We start from the raw sequence: 20,050 nt of genomic DNA, 5'->3' as shown, positions 1-20,050 counted from the left end.
GTGATCTGTAGTCGAACCATATCCTACCCCCAAATCCCAGCAATAAAATGATCTGTTTGCCATCTCTATAATTTTGCCTTTTCCAGTGTAATTTTTTAATTAAAATTTTGTTAGGCATAATAATGTCATCATTTTCCCTAACACTGCCTCATCTCTGTCTCCTCAAAGTAGTAACACAGACAATAGAAATAATCAAGCCCCAAAAAGCATCTGCCCCATCACTGGGATGCTTGAGATTTAGCATTTCCCTCCACTTTCCCATTTTTCTACCCATCCATGACCCTTTTCACGGGTCCCTATCTGATCCTCTTTCCAGTAGGTAATTGAAACCCTAACCCTAAAACTCCCACATTCCCAATGCTTTAGTTCCCACTGACAAAATGAGGCCTGTGTCCCAGAATGGGAAGAACTAGCGGGAGCACTTGCACAGGAGAGGCCCGGTTCTGCTGTGCCCGCAACCCGAACACAGGACAGGAAGAAACCGCGCACTCCCACCGGGGGCCAGGCGGAACTGAAAGACCCACAGGGTCACGAGGATGCCCGAGGAATGCCTGGTTAGGGAAGGAGCTATTCTTGCCATGCATGACTGGCAAAGAGGAAATGCGACCGTGAGAACGCCTCCACACAGCATTTCTTTTTGGGGTGTGGAGGTGGAGGACAGTATGGGAAAGCAAACCACACTGCTGAGAAGGATGACTATTCCCCAGGACAGCAAATGGGTCGCTCTCTGGTTCAAATGAGCAATTCCTACCCGTGAATCTGAACTGGAGCCCCTAAACCCACGACCCGACGGTTCAATCACACCTGGCTACACTGACAGGGGACCCCGGGGTAAACAAGGCACTGGCCCCCATGGAGGCACAGGCCTGCCCACCCCCTTCGGGCCCTGCAATTCTGAGCACCAGAAACCTCTCCAGGCCCCAGATTCTCCACCTGAACAGGGCACTGCAGGACAAGGCGAACCCAGAAGGCACTGACCACCAAAGGCTTTGTATTCACAGTGGAGCATCCTTCCCAAACCCTGTCCTAGAGGCCTCCACAGACACAGACACACACACAATGTGGCTTTCTCCCATCTACCGCTCCTTCCCAACCTCCTCTGCTGATGTACCCTTTTCTTGATGTCTCCATGCTCAAGTGTCCCAGGGCCTTCACTCTTCCTTTATGCCCTAGACCAGGGTCTTAATCTCAGCACTACTGCCACTGGGACTAGATAATTCCCTGTGTTTGTTTGTCTGGGTTGTTTTTTTTTGGGGGGGGGGGGGGGCGGGGCGGGGGGAGGGCTGTCCTGGGCAGTGTAGGATGTAACAGCACCCCTGACCTGCAACCACTAAATCACTAAATGCCAGTAGCAGGCACCCCCCTGCCCAGCTCCGTGAGAACTACTGCTCTAACCCAATTCTGTGTATAAATCAAGACTCCCAGAATTATACCTCCTGCCTTGACCTGGCCTCAGGGCACCAAACATACAGAATCTAAAGCTGAACTCTTGGCTCCTAATTCTCCTGCCACAACCATATCTGTCAACAGTTACTGGCACAACCCAGTAATTCCCGGTTGTGGGGGCCTATTCTATCCACTGTAGGGTGGTCAACAGCATCCTGGCTTCTACCCACTAGATGCCAGCAGCATCCCCCACCCCAAAGTGTGACAACTAGAAATGTCTCCAGACACTGCAAGTGTCTCTTGGGGGGGGGGGGGGGGAGGAACTACCCCAGTTTGGAAATAGTAGACATGAGCTAGTCTCTACCTAGCAGCCAAGAGGTCCTTCTAAAATGCTAAGTCAGTTCACATCCTTCCACTGCTCAAACCAGGGTTCCTTAAGATCCCTGTGCTCTCTGGCCTCACCTCCCCCTCCCCACACTACCCAGGCCTCCCTGACACTCCTATAACACAGAAAGTTCATCCTTACCCTAGGGCCTATAAATTTCTTGTTCCTTCTAGAATTTTCTTCCTCCTGGTCCTGGCATGGCTGGTTTTTCCTGTCATGCAACCCTCCACTTCAGATAGGCCTTTCCCTAACCCTTCCACCCAGTGAACCAATGCCTCTTCTCCCCACCCCCATCCCGCCCATCTCTCTCCTCATCATATTAACACATTTTACCTTATGGCATGAACTGTCCCGTTTATCTACCTTGATAATTCTCTGTCCCCTTCTAGAACCCAAGTGCCACAAGAGCAGCGCCCTTGCTCACCACACTCTGCCCCACGCCTAAGGAAGTACAGGGCACATAATAGATGCGCAATAAAAACTGGGAAGGAATGAATCAGTAAAATAATAATTTCATATAAAGTTAGGTAATTAGCATTTCCAATGCCAATTTTTGCTGAAGACTTTGGCCTAAGGTAGTGGTTTGTTTTGTTTTTTAATCCTCACCCTAGGATATTTTTTCCACTGCTTTTCAGAGAGAGTGGCAGGGAGAGAGAGAAAGAGAGAGAAACATCAATGTGAAAGAGACACATCGATTGGTTGCCTCCTGCAGGCGCCCCAACCAGGGCGGGGGACTGAGCCTGCAACCAAGGTATGTGCCCGTGGCAGGAATCAAACCTGAGACCCTTCATTCTGTGGGCCAACACTCTAACCACTGAGCCAAACTGGCTAGGGCTAAGATAGTGCTTTTTAAAAAAAAAATTAGTAAAGAATTAAGGAAACAATATATCAGAATATACTGCACATAGTAAAGGTAAATACTGATTCATAATACTTGATATACATCAAGTATATACATATGTGCATATATATACATATATATGTATACACACACACAATATATTTAAAACTTCAAATATATATATTTAGGCGTATGAGAACTGGGTTACTATGGTCAAGGGCAAGTAAGGCTATAAACATTGGCCTAAGGTACTTCAAGATAGAACAGCTTTGCATGTCAACAAACCCCAGGAAATCCCTCACTTGTTCCTTTTACTGATCTCTGTTCATGTTCCTCCACTGTACCTTTTAAACAGTTTGCTCAAAGAGTTCAGAATTCAAGAACCACACACAAAAAAGGAAATCACAACCTGTAAAAATATTCAGGTGCCCCAGAAAGAGACTTCCAAAAATTCCAACTGACCCAGGTTAAGATTCAGGATGCTTCCAGTGGTGGTGGCCGTTTTGTCCATTTTTGTCGTGATTGGCGTGGATGCTTGAGGAGAGAAAGGTTTCGGGCTGCCGGATAAACTCCCTGCTTGTCCCGTCTTCGTGGAGGCCGGTGACGCTGAAAAGGTATGGCACTTGTTAAAAGACAGGTTTACAAAGAAATAAACAAATCAAACTGTAGGTGTGGGGTGGGGGAGAGCAGAGAATTATATTTGATTTCAACAGGGAACCAGAGCACCACAGCTGGGGGAGAGCAGGCAGGGCTGGCCATTTATTTCCAAGCAAAGGGCTTTCTCCCAGTGTTAAACCGTTCAAGCCAAAAAGGAAGGAGGCCTCCTCAGTTCTTCTATTAAACACAAAGCTCTAAGACAAATCGGCTAAGCTGCCACTGAAATTGGTTTGGCCCATTCAAGGGTGTAAAAATCTCAAAATAAATAGTGATTAAAGCAGCCCCCGCCACGGTCCAGAGGCAGAGACCAGAGCCAGGCCTACAAATGACATGCCAACCGCTTGTGGGAGACGTAGGGGCCAGCACTGCACCTGCCGAGGGCCAACGTGACCCGTCGGGAGAGCTAGGGATGCCCATTTCAAAGGTTCTGCAATACTGAAGGAAGCTAAATTCAGCCCCAAATGGAGTGATGAGACTAAATTACCTCCCTTTTACTGTGTTTCAAAATTAAACAGGAGGGTGGAGAGTCATACCTATGCCCAGGGCTTTAAAAAATACCTCAGAACTACCTGCATCCTGCTCCCCTAACCTCATTCACTGGGTTGGGGGAGGAAGGACAGAAACCAAACCATTTAACAAAAGGAGGTGGTTCAGATGGTCCAGCTACAGCCTCCCAGGGATCCTTTAGATCCTGTGCCTCGACATTACTGGGGCTGTCCTTGTTGCTAAACGTGTGACAGGCAGCAAAATAGCCAGCTCCACTCAGATGCACATGAAACACTGACTCTATCGGGTCCTTAAGAGAAATCTGTTGATGGCAAAGGCATTAGGTATCAAGACATCATGGGGACTTCAAAAGTGCTCAGATACTTGGGTGGGCACTTGCCTGTTTCCTCACCTGCTCAAAGTGAGGATTCAATAACTTATACACCAGCTCGGCTACTCAATATACACGAGATAAGCTCACCTCCAGTGCCAGGACCTGCCAATGCTGTATTCGACGTAATACAGTGGGGAGGACCCTAGACCTAGAGAGAAGTGAACTCAAGCATAGATGGGAAGCCAGACTGGGCACAAATCCCAGCTTTGTTACTGACTTGCTGTGTGACCTCGAGTAAGTTACCTGATGTCTCTGAATCTCCTTTCCTGGAAGCCACAAAGAGGACTAGAATACTAACAATATAATACAAAGGGAGGGTAAAAGTACCTACCCTCATCAAGTTGTAAGGACCAAATAAATTAATTGTCTGGACAGTTGCCTGGCATCTATTAAATACCATTGTATACCATTGTTTGCTCTTAGTGTTACTTCCCATCAACCTCTAGGACTTTGGTTTTAATCATCTAAGCCAGCAGTTCTCATCCAGGACTGTGTCCTCCGGGACACAGGCAATGTCTGCAGACATTTTTGGCTGTCAGACGACCAAGGGCAGGGTGCTACTGGCATCGTAGTAGGTAGACACCAGGGATGCTGCTAGCATCCTATAGTGCACAGGGCACAAGACAACCTCCCAGAACAAAGAATTATCTCTGGCCCCAATTGTCAACAGTGCTGAGACTAATCAGCCCACATGGGGACGAAGCAGCTGTGCCTATGGGAATCCTTCACCTCCTCTGGAAATGAAGGGAGGAGGTGGGGACTAGATTAGGTAATCCACGTCAACTGGTGCTTAGCAAGTGCTCAAGAGACATTTGAAATTATTTTGAGAATTCAGCTTTTTTAAATATTAAATTAAATCAGTTTTACTGTCAGAATGAATGAATGCCTGGCCCAGCATTCTCTCAACTGCAGGCTGTTACTGGTACCAACCTGGTACTCTAACCACTTGTACTAACAAGCAGAACTAAAGCGCCTGTTACACAGAGAAACAAGAATAAGTGAAGTTAAAGGCATTTAAAAAGACTTAAACATTTCCAATAAATCATTAGTGTTAGGATGTTTGGTTTCTTTGTGGGGTTTATTTTGTTTGTTTGCTTTGTTTTTAATCCATTCATTTATGTTCTACCTGCTTCCAAGAGATTTGCAGTGGCTGAAAAGGTCGGTATAACGTGCTCCCATGAGGACTACAGACCAGGCTTTTCTAATTATATTCTCTAAAACAAACTAACAAGCAGGTCTAGCAGAGGGGGTCTCACTTAGCACACTATCAAAGCACTGCTGGGGACTGCGGGGAACTTTGACACAGAATCCTAACTCTAAAGGGAGCAAGAACAAAATAACATACACAGGCACTGTCACAAGAGACGTCAACCATGTGAGTCAGCGGTTCCCAGCTTAACAGATCGAGTAAGCAGAGGCCGGGAGGCGCCTAACAGAGCCCTGCCCCACTGTGGTCCTGTAGAGGATTTTAGCAACAACACAGGTAAAGGCGTTATCTTTATAATTGTGTGTGTGTGTAATAAAAATAAATAACTGGAGCAAACCTTTAATTTCACAGAACATAAAGTTTCCATTGTTAATAAAACTTCAATATTGAAGTTTAAGAAACAGGTTTTAAGTTTTCTTCAAAACATAGCATTTGACACTCAAAAATAAGGGTGACAGAAGAACACTGGTTTCCCATGGAGAAAGGTCTGCCTTACTCTCCCCCCGGCCACCCTCAGAGACATCTAGAACCACAATCCTCCATGTCATTGACAGAGGAGCAGCCCCTCGGAGTCACCTAGCAAGCCACAGATCCCACACCAAAAATTAGCCCTGAGAAAGCCAGGGCTCTTGCCCACCCCTTAGTGCCACGAGCCCTATCTGCCCGATTGGCAACAGACCTTGTACCTGCTTCAACTCCTATCGGTTAATGCTACGACCACTTACCAGGCAGTTCAAGACCACTTCAATTCCTCCTGCCTCAACTTAGCCAACTTTTCAGCAAGGCCACTGCACACCACATCCAAAATATACGCCAAACCTCTCCATTGACCACCATCTCCACTGCTATCACCCTAGTCCACACATTCTCAATGGGGGCAATATGGCCCTCAAGGGATAAAAAGCCGTTTTTAGAAGGTGAAAAAAATCTTGCACCTTATGTATAAAGCAGAGAAATACATGCAGCACAAAAGCAGATATACATTACTTTACATTTCATGGAGGTCCATTCCCAGGTATATACTCAAAACAGGTATTCAAGCAAATCCTGTACACAAATATTCACAGCAGCACAATTCACAATAGTCCAAAGGTGGAAAAATATGTAGCATAGAAAAATGTAAATAAAGAAATGATTCTGTAATTGCATGACTCCAGTGAGCTTCAATAGATATGCTCTTGAAAACTTATTCAGGCTTTGTATGTGGCCACCTAGAGAAACCATGTAATACTAGGCTTGCCAAAATGCCTACAGCATTGGGCGTTAGAAAGTTAGTAAGGACGTATATATGTAAAACTTACATTAAGAAAACAAATTGGTATATCCATTTAAAACATGTGTATTCAAATTACTTCATAAACCAAGGTTTCTTCCTCCAAGTAATGTCTCCCCCAAATTCAGTCACAACCCCAACATCTGTTACATTACAATCTATATACTACTGAAAATTAGAATTATATGCGCCAACATAGAAAGAAGTCAAAGAAACTTTGCTAAGAAACAAAAAGCTTAGTATGATTGCATTCCACCACAAAAAAATTTATCATCATCAATCTGATTATACACATTAAAAAATCTGAAAGAATGGCCAATTCTTAACAGTTGCCACCTTTTAGGATAGAATGATGTGCTATTAATTCTATAATACTAAATTTTAAAAGGGATATTCTATGTTCAAGAAAAAAATGAGACAAAATGAAATGTAAATATTGAAGAGCTTCAAAGATAAATGTGAAGCAATCAGAATTTTGTCAGAGCTAAAACTCAAAAGCGTGGGACATTGAATCAGCAGTTCTCAATGGGGACTGGAGGGGTGACTATGCCCTTCAAGGCACACATGACAATGTCTGGAGACATTTTTGACTGTCTTATGAACAGGGTGTGCTACCAGCATCTCATAGGTAGGGACCAGGGATGTTGTTAAGTTACAAGACAGTCACACCACAGAGTTATCCAGCCCAGTGTCAGCGATGCCAAGACTGAGAAACCCTGTTTTAAATCACTGTAAGAATTTTCAAAAGCAAAAGGATATTGGGAAATGCTCGTTTCAATTAAGCTTTGAAACAGATGCCAATCCTTTTATAAAGCCATAAATCTTGCCCAAAGGAAGAACTAACAGCCTTTGAAGTCACCAATAATTTAATAAGATTTTATGCTTTGATGTGCAATTCACGGGTGTGGGCTAAAACACATCATTTATTATCTACGTTTACAAAATCCTAGCCTGTGCTAAGTGCTATTCTGACTACATAAAACATGCGTCTTAGAATTAGAAAAAAATCTCCCTCCTCCCTCTCACACCCCGGCCCTCTGGGTGGGGGTGAAGGAGGTACTGATTCATGCTAAATTTCCTCTACTTATAAAACCTTGGAAACAACCTATGTGTTCAAATTGCCGAGTCTTACACAAGTCTTGGTGATGCGCACAGATGAGCTACAAAGTGGAACATAACTGGACGGTCTCTGACGGGACAGAAATGCTGTGTTGAAGGGTTACTGACCACCATGAAAAAGTATTCAGAACACAAGGTTAAGTTAAAACAAAAAACTCCAAATAGTCTATACCAGACATTGCAAACAGTTGATCCAGAAACCAAGTAGTGCACAGACGCACTTGACGTAGCATATTGTGTGGGGGTTTTTTTTCCTTCATTTGAGCCAATATATAAAAGTCAAGGTAGTTTGCATTTAAAAAGACATGAGACTTCTCTAGAACAACCAGAAATCAGGCAATGTTGAACCCCCATTCCCAAATGGCTACAACCAGGAGGAGGAAAAGGGCCCAGTGCCCTTTAGAAAAAAGGCATAGCACAGCTGGTGAGGCTCAGTGGTTGAGCATTGATCCATGAACCAAGAGGTCATAGTTCGATTCCTGGTCAGGGCACATGCCCAGGTTTCAGGCTCAATCCCCAGGTAGGGGGTGTGCAGGAGGCAGCTGATCCATGATGTTTCTCTCTCATCAATGTTGCTATCTCTCTATCCCTCTCCCTTCCTCTCTCTCTAAAAAGCAATAAAGACATATTTACAAAAAAAAAAAAAAGCCACAGCTAAGAGCATCATGTATCAGATTATACGTACTGCACTGCTTTGGGAAGTGTTGCACACAAAAGCACATGTGTGTACATGTAATGAGTCATGAATTTCTGCTTTGGTTCACCCAAGTCCCTACCAGCCTCACTCACTTCCATACCTGCCTGACCTATGAATGTATCTGAGTTTTCAACGTAATAGTAAGACTTTTAAACTAACATGGAAAAAGTCTTGGAAATTATCTAAGGGCTGACTGTGGAAGATGGTATCGTCTGTGACTTTGGTCTTTGTAAATAACAATTATTTTACAACAAATACATATTGATTTCACAATAAAAACAAGTTTATGAAAATGTTTTCCCTTCTCCCTAAGCAGTAACCCATACAGAGCTATAAAGACTGAAGTACCATTAGCTCACAGGATGGTGACAGCCAGGACCCAGGACTCTCACCCTAATACATACTAATGACTTAAACTGGGATCCCACAAGCAAATATTGACAAAGGCATCAATTCTGGCCAGGTGATCTAGATAAAGGGGGAAGCAGAAAAAAAATCACTGAGAATATAAACCATTTTGACCATTAAGACGATGAGATTCCAGGACAAGGCTTCAGGCTGAGTAAAATGCATCTCAGGAAGCTAAATCCAGTTCTGAGGTCACAGACACACGACTCTGAGCTCCTCAATACACACGCGCACGAGCAAAGGAGGGTTTCTAAACTCTCATAAAAGTTTTATTTAATAACGTATTTCAATTTTATGTTGCTGGTTAGAAATTTTTCACTGCTGTAACTATATGGTTTTTCTGTTCCTATGGCAATCTTTCTTTTTTATACAGTTCTGGATAAATCACCGTTTTGTCTGACTGTGGGAGCATTTCAATAAATATTCCGCTTCTTCCAATAAATGCTCTTATCACTGCAAACAGCAGAGGGCAGTAAAGCGCAGTGAAAAGAAAAGCAGACCAGATGGTCTAGATTCAGGATGGGGCAGTGGGAACCTGGGCACCTCCCCACACTCTCTGAAGGGACCTCAACTTGCCTTCTGTAAAATGGGGAGACTGACTCAGTTTCTCTTAGTCTACAATAGAGGTTGGCAAACTGACCCATGGGCCAAATCTAGCATACCAACCTGTTCTTATATGGCCTGCAAACTAAGAAGGGTATTTATTTTACCATTTTTAAATGGTTGGGGGTGGCGGGGATCAAAAGGATTAGTATAGTTCACAAAACATACAAATTATATGAAATTCACATTTTAGTGTCACAGCCACCTACTGCCTATGGCTGTTTTAGTAACAATGACAGTGTTGAATAGTTGCATGGTTGTGACAGAGACCCACTAAGCCTAAAATATTTCTATCTGGCTCCTTACAAAAAAGGGGATAATTTGTAAGATTAAAACAATTTTGAATATCACCTTCTCTTCCTATACTACTCATTGGCTGTACAACTCAGGATTAGCAAAATGACCCAAGCACATACCAGCAAGGGGACTGTATTTTGGGAGGACTTTAAAGTCTACTAACTTAGCACCTCAAAAGCTACTTAAATGATGAGAAATTTTGTCAGGACTCCTGATGTCATTTCAACCTCTGTACCTCCGAAGGGAAGAAGCTAATAAATTCAACACATTATAGGTATTCTCATATTCCTATAAAACTGTTTTCTGAAATGCAGTGCAGGAGAACTGATAGTGGGTTCATGGACCAACAGGTGTTATTTTACAAGTTACGTATTCACTTCATGTATTTTAGGAAAAAAATACAAGCAATTTAAGCACATGTTTATACATTTTATTCAGCTTAGGGTGAAGCTAAGTAGGAGGTTTAATGTTTAATAATGTAATAAAATAGGTGGTACTAGAATGTGGCAAAAATCATGGCAATGAAAGTTCAGGCAACAGTGATTCTTCCCGGGATTGCTGCCCAGGTTAAAAACCTTTCTCAAAAGCGAGTTCTCCATGGGAAGCAGCAGGCTGAGGAGCCTGTGTGGTCACGCACCATGTTCTGTTAACTGGGCTTATATGGAATCAGGTCACAGAATAAAAGGAAGCTTTTAAGGACTCTGGTCAGAAACTAAATGGCAAAAGGGAAGTTTTTTCTGAAACTACGTCAACACAAGTTACGTCGTCTGAGAACAAAGCTCTACAACTCCACGGCTATGATCAGAACTGGGGAAAGAGACTGCAAGGCTTTATTATCAAGAACCAGAAGCCACTGGAAGTTACCTCTCTCTACTCCACCCACAGCCATTTTGGGAACAGCTACAAGCAGAATCTGAAAATAACCAACCAACCAGAACCAAGAAACAACACAACCAAAATGGGCGAAATTGAGTTCACAATTAAGTCCCTATCATTTTATCTTCTGGGGACTTCTGTGGTCTCTTAAAGAACTGATGCCTGCTCCTTAGTTTTCACGTAAAAACTAAGGGGGGGTGGGGTTCTGAAAAGCTATCTGAGGTTAAAGCTCTGGCAGAAATTCTAATGCAGAAGGTCCAACCTGTGGTGGTGCTTCATTCATTCTGGAAAATATTCTAAAATATATTTTGAGTTGACATTTAATAATTGGAGTTTACATTAAAAATTTTAAGTAATAAATGCAGATTTCCCAGGTCTCTGGAAGAATATTAAGATCTGAAAACCATGAGTCCACATTCCTGCATGGCCACCATGGGCTGAAGCCCTTGAGAAGGCACATGCCCTGGGGTTCACCGGTCCAGCCCCCTCAACAGTCTCCCCTTAGTGTGGAAGCTCTCTGTGCCCAAGTTCCTCAAAGGTAGAACAACAACGAACAAACAGCGAAGGCCATGTTTCAAGAAAAATGACAGTAAGCTCATTTTCAAATGGAAGTAATCAAGTTCTTAAGTGTTTAACATGCAAACCAGATTACATCTGGGTAGAAAGAATTCAAGTCGCCATGACTTTCTGTGCCAGAGTACCTCTTCTGCATCACCTCTCTGAATCCACACACAGGCATTTGATCAGCAACCATAAGAAATAACAGAGTCATCAACACTTTGTAGCATTTGCTATTCCTGGCGCTGTTCTAAGCCCTCTGTGTATATTGATTCATTTAATCCTTACAGCAATCTATGAGGCAGGTCCTATTTCTATCATCATGTTACAGATGAGGAAGCTAAGGCATAAGAGGTTAGGGACCTTGACTAAAGCCACATAGGTAGGAGTGGCAAAACCAGAATTTGAGTCCAGTGTCGTCATTCTTAACCACTCAACTATAGCAAGTTTCAAAAATGCAAGACAATTGTCAAACTAGGTGACTTTTAAGGAGCAAGACAGCTCTTGGGGAAAGAGGATTATTGTTTACCTTGCATGTTTCTCTGATGTTTAAGCATGTAAGTGCATGGGTTTGACAGAAAAATAATGTTTCAATTAAAATAAAATTCTTGAGACAGGAAAACTGTTAGGGGAAGTTGGTGTGATTACTCTAAGAGGCATCTGAGCTGAACTCTGAAGGGTTTCTAGCCAACTCTGCCCACTTCTAGGAATGACCTGCAAGGTGGACTGTTGGAAATGCTTTTGTCATTTTTTGGTCCCCAACAGCAAAAATCCAACTGCGTCACTCATTTAAACTTTAAAACTTGCTCCATGAGACTGAAACCTCATGAAGGGTCCTTTGATTCTGCGACAATGGTCAGCTTGGGCCCGCCAGGTGTGGCGCCTGGGGAAACTCAGGGTCCGGGGGCCCCCTCCACCCTCTCCCGCCCAGGGCTGACCTGTGCTCTTGTCCAGGAAGTCCATGGACTCCTCGCTTGCGCTGAAGTGGCTCGACATGGCCTTCTTCTCAGGGTCCTGCTCCACATCAGAGCCCGTGTGTACAGAAGAGTTTGTACTCATGGGGGAGCGAGGCATATCCGACAAGGAGATCCTGCGGCCGGTGCCCCCGCTCAGCATGGGCTTGCTCATCAGGATCTTGGGGGACGCTGTCATGTCAAAGTTGAGCTTGACCTTCTCCTGCTTGTCTATCTTGGCGGCACCAGCGCTGGGGTTGCTGGGGTCGAGCAGCATTTGGTACTGGCTGTTGGGCGTGTAGGGTGTCCTGAACGGAGAGTAATTAAAAACCCCAAACTTCCTGCGAATGTTCTCCACGTAAACCTCCATTTCTTGCATTGCACTGTTGAAGATGCTTTTAGTCTTTTTCACAGAAAAAGGAATTTCTTTAGACATGAGGTAGCAATTATTTATTGGAACCCAGGCCCTAGGAGGGCAAAAGAGAAAGAGAGTTTAAATAAAGTTTGGTCATTTCCAAGACTTGTTTTTTAACTTTTTAAAAAATTACTTCATTGTACAAAGATCATTTAAGATGAGTTCTACCCTCATAACAGATGTGTAAGTGTACAACACAGAATTGCTGGCTACAGGCACAAGTTGTACAGCAAGCAAATTTCTAGAGCATATTTATAGTGTAACCAAAACTTTATGCCCGTTGACTAGCAATTCTCCACCTGCCCTCCCCTTGCCCCCTGGCGACCACCATTCCACTCTGATTCTGTGTATTTGACATAGATTCCTCACATAAATGGAATCATGCAGAATTTGTCCTTATGTGATTGGCTTATTTCACTTAGCATATTGTCCTGAAGCTTCAGCCATGTTGTGGCATGATTTTTAAGGCTGAATAGTATCCACTATGTACGCATACAACATTTCCCTTATCCACTCATCTGTCAATGAAACATTCAGGTTGTTTTCAGAATTGTTTTTTCCTTAACGCAAACCAAATTAGCCTAGTATGCTTGCCAGGATTCTTAAATGCACATTTCATTTTTTTAAAAATGGCTTGGCTTGAATGGTTAATAAATGATCCATTTACCAAACGTGTTCTGTCATCAGGACTGCATGTGAACATGAACTTAACGAAAACATTAAAAGGCTCAACAGACTTAGTCATTTTAATCTATTAAAATAATAATAACGCCTCTTTGGCTTTGGGTTGGCAGAGAATAAGAAAGTCACTGCATTCTAGACCACACCTCCCAAGAGAAAATTATTCCCCGAGCCCACTCTTTTGCACTCAAACAATAAAAAGCTTTCTCTTTTAAAATTGGGGTTCTCCATGGAACTAGGAGGAAATGTTGGAAAACCATAACCCTAAAAGGAGGCGCATGGTTTTGAATGTGAGAAAATTCACATAGAAAATAAAAAATAGCCCCTTTGCTTTCAGGTATGAGTCCTCCACTTCCCAGGCTGGTTCCGTCTTCCTACCCTCATCACCCCACACCCCCAAATGCTCTGCAGACTTCGTGAGAAAATGAGCTGCTTTCCTGGAATCAGTGACCCAAATGATAACAGGCAGGAGATGGGCATTCAGCCCCCATACTCTGGGGAAGGCAGAGCCGACACAGAAACATCCAAGATGTAACTTGGGTCACATTTCATCCCCCAACCTCAACCCAGTTTGCGGCTGGGAATCTGGTGGGAGTGAGCTTTCCAAGGAGGCCTTTTGTATTTCACAGACCATAAACTCAAGCCTGGTATCACGTAGGACGCAAAGTGAACTGTGGGGAGGAATTAAACTCACAGCCAGTCTAATGCAAATACTACCCACCCAAGTGCTATCATAAGTGCCCATGTAGGAATCTGAACCCAACACTACCAAGCATCCCAAGGTTTCAAAGAGAAACAAAATATGAGTTTCTTCTATTATGTTTTACCCAAATTTTAACAGTTGGCATCTTGTTCCTGTATTTAAAAGAAAAAGCAACCCTGGGGAAATAAAGCATGTGCATGGGGCAGAATTCAGGGCACAGGCTGTCTGTTTGCAACTCTTGGTGATGCTAGATTGCGACACAAACTAAAACTGACCACCCGAACAGTATCTGCTCTCTCAGAGAGCTGGAAGTGACCAGCTTCTCATCCTTTCCAACTCGCTGCTGCCCTTCTGCTGAGACCTGAGGAACCACACCTGCAGCCAGGTGGAATGACCTGGACTCCAGGTATTACAACTGGGTGGGCAAGAGTCCGAACCAGGCAGGACAGAGGTATGGGGCAGTCAAGCTCCCCAGGGCTGTATACAGACAAGTGACTCCCCTTCCCTGAGCCAGCCAGCCTTAGCGCTGTCATCAGTAAAATAGAGGAGCCCCAACCTGGAGGGGTTCCAAGGGGAGCAAACGAAATGCCCCAGTCCCGGTACCACCAGGAGCTGATCAGCCAGTCGGTCACTGGGACCGCGTCTCCCCCACACTGTTATCTGGTATCAGGGCCTTACCTGTTTCTTCCCAGGTTCTTAAGTGCCTTCAATGAAGTTGCTTGGCAAGTGATTTCAGGAAAGTGACTCTTTCTTTTCCTTTAAGCAGGCCCAGGAAATATTTAAAGGAAAATTAGATTTGCTTAACAATATAAAGCCTGTGGGGGGCAATGTCATGAGAGGCCACAGAGTCACACAGCTGAAGTACTTCCTAGCTCTGGGCCAAAGATTTCTTACCAGTGAGATGGGAATAAAAGCAGGTTCTACAAAAAGCACTTAAAACAGTGCCTGCTGCATAGTTGGCCCTCAGTTAATGCCAGCTCTGCAGGAATTTAATAAAATATTTTCTGTATTTTTACATAATATTGTGTGTGTCTGTGAAATAAAACACAAAAAAATCAAAATTTTAAATAATTTTTTAAAAATAGCATTTAAAGTTGTGTGTGTATTTTTAAATATGTTTTTACTGATTTTAGAGAGAGAGGAAGGGAGAGGGAAAGAGAAATATTAACATCGATTGGCTGCCTCCTGCATGCCCCCTGACCGGGAATTGAACCGGTGACCTCTTGGTGCATGGGTCAATGCTCAACCACTGAGCCACACCAACCAGGCAAAATCAAAATATTTTAAAGGACAAAAGGCACGTGATGAGACACCTGAGAACATGCCTTGATTTGCATAAGAGCCTTCCCAGGCTCCAGTATTCATTAACTTGACGGTGACCATGTAATTAATGGTCTGTGATATTCCTACTCTGCTGTCTGGACCTATTTCACTGACACCTGTCCAGGGTCACGTTTTGTCTCTACAACCCCCAAAGCAAACTCCCTGTAAAAGGGACAGCATGTTACCCATCTTGCCTCCCTGTAGTCTCCCCGTGGTGCTCCTGGGTCTGATCAGAGCCAGCTGTGGACAAACCCGCCCCTTTCTGCTTTAAGGGCATCTCAGGAAAGGGAGGAACGCTCATCCTTTTAGGAGTGGCTTCCCCCAAAGCTGTCAAGGACTCCCTGCCCAAGGCCAACTGACACAGTCCTACAAGGCCAACACACTGTCACTCCACCACTGCATGTGTCTGGACCACCTTGCCCAATGCACATCCCTCACCCAAAATAAGCCAAACAGCTCAGCACGTTCCCTCTGAGGGGACAGAGGTTATCACAGGGGCTCAAGAAAACCTCATGGACGTCAGACTTGTGCTGCTGTCTTTTTAGCTGCAGAGAAAATAGCCTCTGGAAACAGAGCCAGCAAAGTTCATGCCCCTAGTCACCTTCAATGGGCTTTGGTAGGAGAAAGAGGTCCATGCAGAGTGGCTCAGATAAAAGCAGAACCCAAGACTGTAAGGGTCTGGGAACATTTGGCGCATATGGACCTGTATCCTAAGTCTATCCATATTACACTGTACTGTAGAATAAGAATAATCCTAAATCATCAAGATGGTTAACACGTGCATGTTCTAATGAAGAGGCAGGAAGATGTACAACCTGCCACCAGTTCCTTTCGCTCTTCAAATAAAAGCCAGACTCCTGACAACAGCCCACGTGATCCGGGCCCTACCCAACCCCCGAACCCCTTCCCCTTTATCATCCTCTCCTCTTTCATCCGGTCCAAACCACACTGTGTTCCTGGCTTTTCCTGAGCACAAAGGGCCTTGGCCCTTCCCTCCTGAGTCTCTGTTTTCTCTGGCCCCTCCACCCAGATCTTCACTGAGCATCGGTCTGTTTAATTGTGTATTACCTGTCTTCCCTACTGGGATGCCACCCTTTAGACAGACAGACACAGTGTCTGCCTACCCAACCCTAAACCGCCAGCATCCAGCACACAGCCTGGCCCACAGCAGGCACCAAATACATATTTCTCTGAATGAACAAATAAATGAATTTTTAAAATAGTTCCAACAAAAACGGTCAAAATCAAATAAAGGATAATACCTCCTATCAAACCCACGATCATCTCGGCTAACTTCCATTTCGCCTCCTGACACTGGACGGCCTGGATTCCTAGTAAATGATTTTGTAGATTACTTTGGAATTCACTCTTTTCTTTGATTTGCAAGATGACAGGCAAAATTTAACAAAGAGAGCGGTATTGCAGATTCTGGTGTTGTATAAAATTATAAACTGCATGGTCTGTACACTCTGTGGCTGTGCATAATATTTAGCATTCTGTCTTTTACATATTCTCCCCTACACATTCACACGCTTATGTAAAACTGCTTGGTGGGGCTTCCAAAGGGCTTCTGCCTTATTTAATCATAACTTAGCTTGCTAAAATAGAGCTAAGATATTAACTGCTGCTCATCTTGGTCTACCCGTTGTTCTCAAGCACGCGGGAGGCTGTGCTTTAAAGGGAACTGCTAATCGCTGGAATAACTCACTTCACTGTGAGCGAGGGAAAGGGAAGGCAGAACGGCTGGGAGGGAGGGCTCACACCTGTCAAAACAACAACCCCTTATAATTTCCCATTTTAGCTTCAGAGAAAAGGGAACAGGGGGAACTACTCAGCACAATGATAGGAGATCCATTTACTGGTAATCTGGGAAAATGCTTCTGATCCCAGAGAGCATTATTTTGAAAACCAATTTGCACAACGGTTTGATTTATTCCAGAAAAATAAAATAAAAAGAACAGCAGCATTTGAAACAGCCATGGAACCTTATTCTGGTGCTGGTTTCATCAACAAAAGCAAGAAAGCAAGATTCTCTTCTAATATACCTGAAAAAACTGAAGCCCACGCATCCCTTTCAGGGTTAACACAGCACAGGACAGTATTTTTAAACTACAAGATCACCGGTGGGTATCATGACAATCAACAAAATGACAGCCATACCGTCCGCTCCTGCTCGTACCCACTGACCGTTATCAAAGGTTCAGTGAAAGCCACACATTGGTAGCCCGTTTTTAACTCCCACCTGTCGTGTTGTCCAAAGAAACGGGCATCAACCTGCCCGTCTTTATCCCTCAGAGCTTTGGCAGGCCAGAATGGGAACCCCTTCAGTTTTGCCCAGACCAAAGGATGTGGATTGCTCTAGGAAAAGAAAAACAAAATCCAGAGTCTGAATGTATTTGACAGCAAGATACACACATAAAGTTTGGTGTGTGGGGATAAAGCAAAGCAGAGGTGATAGAGGCCACGAAGTGAAAGAGAACTGTTTCAAACAGTCTCCCCAGGTGGAGTACCTCGAAGGCATGTGGCCGGTAGGCCTGGGCGGAGATGGGAATGGGATTAAATGGTGAAACCCTTAAGAACTGAGCACTGACAAAACCAGATTTGAATCCAGGTTGTGTTGTTATTACCTGGGTGGCTTTTCTGTGCAACACACAGTAATACTCTCGGCCTCTGTTAAGGTGGAAGATTAAGTGTGCGTTACATCTAGCATGTAATAAGGGACAGTATTAGCCACACTTTTGTTCTTTATGGAGGGCTACTCAAACCCTTAACGATTCAGGTGTTAATCTCCAAAGGCAAGGAGAAACACAAACTGAGTTTTCATTCTCAACTTTACCTGCCCAATCTTGGCCCCCAATGAAGTCCCCCACCACCACCAGCCCACTCCTAAACTGCATTTCTCTACACAGAACCCCAGTCTGGTAAATGCAGATCCATGGGGGAAAACAAGGGTGATTTTTCTCCCCCAACCCACCACCACCAACACATTTGGAGAGACCATGGACTTAATCCAAGGAGGTATTTCCAAACCTATTAAAATAGATTTGTAAATGGCACATTCATTTAACACTGTGTCATTACCTACATTACTTTGGTGAATCCCAACTCTCTCTGATGAGCAGCTGAAGAGGTTTTTCCTACCTGCACTGCTTTTACTCTGCCCTAACTATATCAGTAGAAAAATTATTTTAAAATGTCATCCTAAGTTTGGTCGAATAAGCCACCTAGAGAAAGCTGTCTTGGGTAGACAACCAGGCACAGAGTTCAGAAAATGAAGGAAAGGAAATCCAACTTACACAAGGTTCACAAAACCAGTTATCTCGTTTTTGGCAAGCAGCTAAATAACACTCTGGACATACTTCGATTTCATTCATCTGTAAAGCAGAAAGATGTTAGAATGTGGCATCCCAGGGGCCTTACATTTCTAGGCCCTCGAGAAATGCAAGACAATATTGGGAAATAATATTCGCTAAACAAAGTCACACAATGGGGAACTACCTCTCACCAACCACAACAGTTCCACCCAGCCCAAGCCACCATCATCTCTCTCTGGAACGTATCTCCCAGCTTCGACTATGGTTCACTCCCCACATAGACTCAGCAGCCAAAGCTACCTTCTACAAACATAAATTAGATCTTGATCTAAATACTAGTGATTCTCTACCAGGGCAGTTTAACACCTCCAAGAATATTTGGCAATGTCTGGAGACATTTTTGGTTATCACAACAGACATCTTGGTTATCACAATTTTGGCAGGGTATCTATGATGTACAGGACAGTCCCCACAACAAAAAATTCTTCAGCCTCGGATGTCAGTAGTGCCAAGATTGAGAAACTAACAATGAAATCTAAACACCTGATCAGTTCCTTCAAGGCCAGGTGTGATCTGGCCTCAACCCATCTGTCCGACCACCCCATTGCCTTCCTGCTACTCTGGCCTCCACTTGCAATACTCAATTTCTGTGCATCTCTACTCACACTATCCAGAGTGGTTAGTTAACACCATGTTGCCCTATTTTACTGACAACAATCTGAAAATAATATTACTTACTATCCTTCCTTTTTTTAACTTCATTTTTTCCATTGATTTTCTAGAGAGAGTAGGGGAGACATCGATGTGAGAGAGAGAGACACTGATTGGCTGCATCCCGCACATGCCCCAACCGTGGCTGGGGATCAAACTTGCAACCATTGGGTTCCTGGGCCAATGCTCCAACCACTGAGCCACACCAACCAGGACTCCTTCTCCCTCTTGAGAAAGCGTATTCCCCTAAAGTAACATCATGTCTTAGAACCAAGGGCCCCAGGAGCTAACATCATGGATCTGAATTCAGACTCCACTATATCAGAGGAAAAGCATGAGGCCCCAAGAAGAAGTCAAGTAACATGACCAACCAAGGTCTCACTGTGGCAAAGTGGCAGGGCCAGGATTTGAACCCAGGCAGTTGGGGTCCAAAGCCCATGCACTTCGCCATTGCCCTATTAGTTGCTACATCTTCTTTTCACCATGAGACTTATTTTTATGTCCTACATCTTACAAGGTGCCAAATATATAGCAGATACTCAATTAATTATTAAGTAGTAATTTTATAATTATAACTGAAAAATGAATGCCAGGGCCAGGCCAGCGTGGCTCAGCGGTTGAGCATTGACCTATGATCCAGGAGATCTCAGTTCGATTCCCAGTCAGGGCACACGCCTGGGCTGCGTGCTCAATCCCCAGCAGGGAGAGTGCAAGAAGCAGCTGACCAATAACCCTCTCCCATCATTGATGTTTCTATCTCTCT

The 20,050-nt window shown here is 44.1% G+C and overlaps 1 protein-coding gene across 1 annotated transcript in view; it reads right to left on the bottom strand.

Annotated features, from left to right (window-relative positions):
• The window catches only part of ZMYND8 (zinc finger MYND-type containing 8), a 106,897-nt gene that overhangs the window by 34,196 nt on the left and 52,651 nt on the right, over positions 1-20,050 (bottom strand). The window contains exons 10-15 of the mRNA XM_016204809.2: positions 18,559-18,636; positions 17,505-17,620; positions 16,525-16,593; positions 14,618-14,695; positions 12,126-12,607; positions 3,075-3,218 (exon numbers count right to left, since the gene is read on the bottom strand). Of these exons, the coding sequence (XP_016060295.1) occupies positions 3,075-3,218; positions 12,126-12,607; positions 14,618-14,695; positions 16,525-16,593; positions 17,505-17,620; positions 18,559-18,636 (967 nt within the window). The remainder of the gene's footprint in view (positions 1-3,074; positions 3,219-12,125; positions 12,608-14,617; positions 14,696-16,524; positions 16,594-17,504; positions 17,621-18,558; positions 18,637-20,050) is intronic.

The sequence above is a fragment of the Miniopterus natalensis genome, chromosome 7 (assembly GCF_054644295.1).
Source record: "Miniopterus natalensis isolate mMinNat1 chromosome 7, mMinNat1.hap1, whole genome shotgun sequence".
NCBI lineage: Eukaryota > Metazoa > Chordata > Mammalia > Chiroptera > Miniopteridae > Miniopterus > Miniopterus natalensis.
The sequence above is the reverse complement of the archived record's forward strand: the minus strand, read 5'-3'. Positions and strand labels throughout refer to the sequence as shown.